General features: G+C 39.1%; 1 protein-coding gene across 3 annotated transcripts; it reads right to left on the bottom strand.

Moving 5' to 3' along the window:
- Window positions 1–1,625: 1,625 nt before the first annotated feature.
- Window positions 1,626–6,212, bottom strand: LOC137823161 (importin subunit beta-1-like). 3 transcript variants are annotated; one of them, XM_068628311.1, is made up of 4 exons: window positions 6,006–6,182; window positions 5,574–5,659; window positions 2,887–5,310; window positions 1,626–2,805 (listed from the first exon to the last, which is right to left on the bottom strand). In XM_068628311.1, the coding sequence occupies exons 3-4, from the start codon at window positions 5,301–5,303 to the stop codon at window positions 2,607–2,609; spliced, it is 2,616 nt and encodes an 871-aa protein (XP_068484412.1). In that variant the 5' UTR covers window positions 5,304–5,310; window positions 5,574–5,659; window positions 6,006–6,182; the 3' UTR covers window positions 1,626–2,606. The 3 variants fall into 3 exon arrangements, with proteins under 3 accessions (XP_068484412.1, XP_068484411.1, XP_068484414.1); XM_068628310.1 differs by lacking the exon at window positions 5,574–5,659 and having other exon boundaries at window positions 6,006–6,212; XM_068628313.1 differs by lacking the exon at window positions 5,574–5,659 and having other exon boundaries at window positions 2,887–5,306; window positions 6,006–6,150.
- Window positions 6,213–7,141: the final 929 nt, after the last annotated feature.

The following is a 7,141-nucleotide window of genomic DNA, read 5'->3' as shown; positions in this document are numbered from 1 at the left end:
AGATGACTCAAAATCGACCCTGGCACAAACGACTCGACATCAGCTTGGGCCCAGACAATTCAACATAGGCCTAGACCGGGACGACTCGACATCGACCCAGGCCCACTCGGCTTGACATCAGCCCGAGCCTGCTCTCTCAACATCAGTCGGAGTTTGCTCGACTCAACATCAGCCCAAGCCCAGCTCAGATGACTCGACATCGACTCGGGCCATACGACTCGACATTGACCCGGGCCCATACAACTCGATTCGTCATCAACCTGGGCCCACTCGACTCGTCATCAACCTGGGCCCGCTAAACTCGACATTGACCTATACCTAGACAACTCGACATTGGCACGGACTTGCTCGACTCTACGACCCGGGATTGCCCAACTCGACATCGGCAAGGACCTGCTCGACTCGACATTGGCCTGGAATTGCTCGGCTTGATATCGACCCGAGCCTGCTCGACTCAATATCGACCTGGGCCCACTCAACTCGACATCAACCCTGGCCTAGTCGTCTGAATATCGGCCCAGGCCTGCTCGACTCGATATCGGACCCGATAGATTCAGCTCGACATGGGGCTAGACCGGCTCGACTAGATATTAGCCTGGGCCAACTTGGCTCGATATCGACCTTGGTCGACTCGGGTCGACTTAATACCAGCCACTCAACTCGACTTGTACCAGGGTTGACTCGACTCAGCTTTGGCCCATACAGACTTGATTAGACTTGGGCCCGGACGACTCGACATCAGCCTGAGATTGCTAGACTCGACATCAGCCCGAGCCCGCTCGACTCGACATGGGCCTGGAGCTGCTCGGCTTTACATCAGCCAAAGCCTACTCGGCTCAATATCGGCCTGGGCTTGCTCAACTCGATATCGGACCTGAAAGATTCAGGTCAACATGGGACTGGACTGGCTCGACTCGATATCGACCCTGACCAACTTGGGTCAGCTTAATATCGACCACTAAGCTCAACTTGGCCCAAGATTGACTCGACTCAACTTTGACCCATACCGACTCGATTCGACTTGGACCCGAACGATTCGACTCAACATGGACTTAAGCTGACTTTGCTCAACCTAGGCCTAAATTGTCTTGGTTCAACCTCGGCCCAAATTGTCTTGGCTCAACCTGGATCGAACCAAGTCAAAATCCAACCCAAAATACAATTTAGATAATCCAAAAATATATTTAATCTATTTCTAATCCATATCCAATTAAATGAATTGGATTTAAAATCCATAAATATGTATTTGAATTTGAGATAAATCCATTTAAATGGATTAAAACTAATATGAATTTGGATAATTATGGATTGAATTTTGTAATTTGGATTTTTTACCCAACCTTACTTTTTAGAATTATATTTCAGGTTGATAGTCATTTCATTACCGGATTCAACATGCCAGTCTACTAAAGCATTATACAAACAAATAGATAAGAACGAAAATACATTGGTTTAACAGCGATCATTCAGGATATGATCTCCTCTACCAAAAAAAGGGGTGATTCCAAAATTGGAGTTTGCAAACTGCCTATGAAAGTGGGGCGAGACATTATACAATTTTATCTTTGTAACAAAAAGATTCACATCACCAAAACCATAATGAGATATGCAGGAACATGGCAAAATTATCAAAGTCGCCAAAATTCACAAACTTTTACTTAGACAAGAGAAAGATAACATGAATACAGGCTATACCCAGACGACTGCTTCCAACAAGTAAAACAACAATCCACCACACTAGTTCTTTTGGTATCATCACAACATATGGCGAGTTTCTTTTTTGTATCCACAGGAATAGCCAATATATGATGTACATATGCATTTTAAAACAAAGGAATTAAAGGTTGATGATTTCATGAATGCATGATGATTTTTGCCCTAAGAAACCAACTGACATAAAAAAAAATGCAAAATGCTAGAAGGATGTAATCTTTCCCATCCTGGGTCAATAATAACAAACCGATCCCCAGCCTGGAAAAGCAATGTGTGGAGAAAAAAAATTATATGGATGACCAACAGACTAGGGACAATTATACACAATGGGATGATCAAAACAAATGGTTTAAGAAGATGCAGGTTAAAAGTAAAAAAAAAAGGAAGAGATTCACTTGAAATAAAGCACTTTGGGCGGTGTTGATGAAAACCAGTTCAACCCCGCGAATTCAACTATTCCAATAAAGTATTATCAGTTCAGTTGAGGAAAAAACCGTTTTCAAGCTCGAATGGGTTTATCTTCTCGTAACATCAACTCCAAACTCATCATCCAATTCCAACTAAGAGTAACTTAGTTTCTCAATCAGGAATCAGTTGCCTCCCCGTAGCCATTCAATCAATTACACGTTTCATGAAGACCTACACCCACATTTGCAAACTCATCGCTACCTTCTTCCTCTTGACAGACCTGGACTTAATGGTGCTCATGCAAAAGTCAGTGATGCATTGGTGATGATGCAAGAGTTAGTGACAACAAGAAGACCTTCATACTGATACCTTCCCGTTGTCTGACCATGGAGACAAATTGACACATGCAATCCCAAGACCCACCTCGACACACCCAAATGCATGCAGATAGTTTATGACAATGGATATGCTAACCCAGATGAACCTCAAACAGATATAGCTCGAGTGATAGCCAACTTGGCCCACTCAGCAGATTCCTTAATCAAATGATCTTCTGAGGTCAAACATTCATTCAAAAAGTCTCTGCTTGACAAAGACTGCTGTATCAAAGAACCAGCATTGCTTCCCAGTGTATCAGCTAGATCTCCAAGGACTCCAATTGCTGTTTTCATAACTACTTCGTCCCTGCATTCAAAGAGGCAATGAAGTCACTAAAAGTAATGAATACACAACAAGAAAAAAAAAAACTATTTTATCCTTTCTTACATGTCTTTTTCCATGTATATGCTATCCAAAAACTGGAGGATGTGAGGCGCATAAGGAATCAAAAGCTGGGATTTTGATGAATTCTTAAACCCTTGAAAAATCCCAGAATATGCCTCCAATATCCCATTTCTCAAAGAATTAATGTACTCTGTCATTTCATCATCAAAACCTGATGTGTGGGCATACATCTCTGCAGCAAGTTGTAGTGTGTTCATTGCATACATTAAGTATTTATTAAAGTTATCTCCTATTGCTAGTGCTATATCACCGATGCATGAAAACAGAGGGGGCTTCACAGAACGGTGCAAATTATCACTTGACAAATTTTTTAGAAGTTGTGTCATAATCCCATCACAATAAGGCAGTATCTTATCCTCCAATGCTCTGCATATGTCCCCTACAACACCAACAGTGACAGCACAAACTTGGTACTCCTCAAAGTTCTGAAGGTCCATGTCAAGAAATTTATAAAATTCTGGCATGTACTTGGCAAAATCAGGGCCTATCACATAGGCAAGGGCTCCAATGGCTAGCATTGCCTCCTCATGTGCAGTGGCATTTCTAAAAGCAAAGACCCTGAAGAATAGTCCCATTATCTGATCAGAACACTGCAAAAAGACATATTTGGTACCTTCTGAAGACCCTAACTTCTGAATAATTACTTGCATGCACCCACAGAGAAGGCCTATCAATTCACTTCGCTTTTCCCGTTCATCAGATGAAAGATTTTGTGCTTCAAGACATTTGTGCAGCTCCATCATGATGACAGAAACTAGTTGTAACACCAAAGGAGCTGTTTCATCAGTGGAACACCTTACCACTTCATTCAATGTTTCATATGCAGAAGTTCTCAACCGTGATTCTGTAGCATCCTCCCTGCGAGTAACAGTTAGAAGGGATTGAACAATTTCCTGAAAAAAAGGAGTTAGAGGAGATGTTAGTCCCACATCCTCATAACCCTGGGCAAGAAAATACAAAGCACCACAGGCCTTCTCAGCAACATTTGGAACATCCTTCATGCTCTGAAGGAGAACTGTAATAATCTGTTGGCAATTTCCCTCATTAATAATTGGTGTACCAACAATTGAACTGTGAAGAAATTCAAACATGCGTCCCAAGGTCCAAGCAGTGGTGTCTTTCACATGGTTGTTTGGGTCCTTCACTAAAGCACTGAGCATAAATGGTAACGCATGGTTAACAAGAGGAGCTAATTTGTCCGGGGAAGGCCCCTCCAAGATAGATCCAAAAGCATAAGAGGCTGCCTCCCTTTGCCTCCAATCTTGTTTTGTAATATTCTCCTCAATGAAGGGCATTACCAGTGGCACAATATCATCTCCAACAGTACGAGCCACTAAACCAAGGCATGTACCACCTGCCATTGCAATATTCCATGCACCTTCGTCTAGATCCTGATCTTCTTCTTGTTTGAGTAATGTTTCCAGCAGCAGAGGGATAAGTGCAGGAAGGGCCTGCTTTATAAAATAAAAACAGGGTATATCAGAGTCTCCATTGGAATCACCTATATTTTCTTCCAAGATATCAGTTTCCTCATCACAAATTGTACTCCAAAATTCAATGGCTTGAAGAGCAACAGGCTCCTCATCACCCCTAACAGCCTTTGCCGTGATGGAATATATATCCTGGATGTAAGGAGCCAATTTCTCATAATACATGGCAGCAATAGAGACCAAACATTCAAAGGCTGCTTGACGTATTTTCACTTCTGGGGACATTGTTGTCTCACAAACAACTCTCATTATATAATCACGCTCCATATCATTGGTAAAATTAGCCTGAGCAAATCCAAGAGCATTATATAATGCAATTGTAGCAGCAAGCCTAACATCATTATTCCCTTCAGACGCATTCATACCTTGAACTACAGCAGTAAGTATTTTATTTACTTGTTCCTGATCAACAACCTGAGGAGATACTTCCTCACACAAATACCCTAGAGTCTCCAAAGTCGCTTGCTTCACATGAGTAGGTACTTGATGAATATTTGATAAAAGTGATCCAATCAGCTCAGGCCACTGTTTCTGAGGAAGCTCAATTCCAGCAACTTTAGCAATTACTTGAGTTGCTGTAGACCGAGCATCAAGAGCAAGAGAAGAGAGTGTTTGCAGCAAGCATGACTTAACTTGAGTTTTTGCCACAGGGTCTAGAGACAACCATCTTTGGACCAATTCTTGCTTTCTGCTTTCATCCTTGGCATCCAAAGCATTTTTCAGTATTAAACCTGCCAACTTTCGGCTGTCAACCGGTTTATCTTCACTTGCTAATTCTCCAGACAAAGAGACCAAAAATCCAGGAAGGTTTTGCTCCTGAAATTGACGCAGAGTGTCCTCGGCGTGCTTCCGCACATTCCCATCAATTGATTGAGCATTCAAAAGCACCTGAGTAACTTCCATTGCCATGCTCTACCTATGGGCACAAAACAATCAGCTCTCAATTCTTCAATCACGAGTGAAAATACAAAAAAAAAAAAATAGAAGGGGGAATTTAATTACATTGAAGAAGCAAATCTCTATTAGTCTATTAAACTATCCCAGTCCCAGATCCATCATTCAGAATTCAAAACTATAAATATTATGATATCAAGCAAGAAAATAACTTTAATAAATTCACGTGACTATAGAACAAAGCATACAAAAAGAACTGGACAAACATATATTTAAATTAAATACCTCAAAAGTGCATGTCCTATATATTATCAGATTAGTCGAAATGAGACACCTAATTCAGATGCGTTTGCCGGTCTCTATTTTGATAACTAGTAAACAAAAAACCAATTAAATCAGCAAACAGGTGCATACGAAATACAGTTTTTGTGGCCACAATAACAGTTGACTTTGGCAACCGCTCGTGCCTCGTCTCATCCAAATATCCGAGTCAGAAGCTACAGAATCACTCAACCACAGATCGAAACCGAGTCAACACCAACAATAATTCACATCAATCGCAATTCAAAAAAGCAACACAACCATCAAATCAAAGCGCCCAAACAAGATTGAAACAAAAGAAAACGAAAACCTAAAACGCAAAAAAAAAACTGAATCGGATAGGTAAATAGAAAGTAAACATAAAAAAGAAAAACGGGATCGGATAAAGAAAATCACCTGGAATCGGCGAAGAGATCTGAAGAATCGAAGCGAAGAAGAGAGAGTGAGTGGGAGAGTCGGAGAATAGAGTGAATAGCAAGAGGAAGATGAAGAAGCAACTGCAACAGCGGTTACAATCGCAAGGGCTATAGGATTCGAATTATTAGAAATAAAAATAAAAATAAAAGTAAATATATAATTGTAAAAGCACGCGCTAACAATAATGGCGTTTATTATTTTTCTTTAGCAATAAATATAAGGTTTATTAGGATTATTATTTTGAGATTTTGAAGTAATTAATATTTGTTGAGTAAGATTTATTAGTGTTAGTGTGATTTAGAGATTAATTAATGGATTAGTATTAGCGTGTGCTGTGTACAGCCTAAAGGCGGTGTCTTTTGCCCGGGCGACGGGCCCGCGTTTGAATTGAATAAAATTATTGTTTTTTGTTTTTGGTGTCATCCATAATTGAAGGAAACTAATTTGCTTTTGCATAACCATTTCAATTATTTATCAGAGAATAAGTCAAACATATCAACGTCTATTGTTCTTCTTCCATGAATTTGTTGACCTTCTTAGACTCTTATCAACGGCCTCCATTTCATTCTTCTCTTTGTTACTTGCCTTTTTTAAAAAAAATATAAATATATTAGTAACTCTAATATTAAGGATAAAAATGAATTATTTTTATTTAAGCCATTTATTTATAAGTACAGTCATTTTCAAAACTTTCTTTTTTAAATCATAGGAGTTGAAGAAAACTAAACAATCATTAAGGCCAAAAATAATTTGTATATAACTATGTAATAAATAATATATTATTATTATTGTTTAGTGCATAATTCTTCATATATCCTCACCGTGATTAAGTCGCTATTTATATGTTTTATTTACTTTATTTCTTTACAATTTTTTTCATAATCACACAAAATTTGGAATAAATAATTTTCTAAAGACGCAAGTGAATATCTCTCTTTTAGTCAAGGAATTTTCATATGTCTAGTTAAAAACACAAAATAATAATTATTATTATTATTATTATTAAAACTAACTTCGAAGTTTTTGTTGTTACTTAGTGATCGAACTTTCCAACATGATTTAGTACTATGGGTGACGAGGAGTATTTGTTAAAAAATAGTACTTTTGATACTCAA

Source organism: Phaseolus vulgaris, chromosome 9 (genome assembly GCF_000499845.2).
Source record: "Phaseolus vulgaris cultivar G19833 chromosome 9, P. vulgaris v2.0, whole genome shotgun sequence".
NCBI classification, from domain to species: domain Eukaryota; kingdom Viridiplantae; phylum Streptophyta; class Magnoliopsida; order Fabales; family Fabaceae; genus Phaseolus; species Phaseolus vulgaris.
Note: the sequence above shows the minus strand (reverse complement) of the source record. Positions and strands in the feature narration are given on the sequence as shown.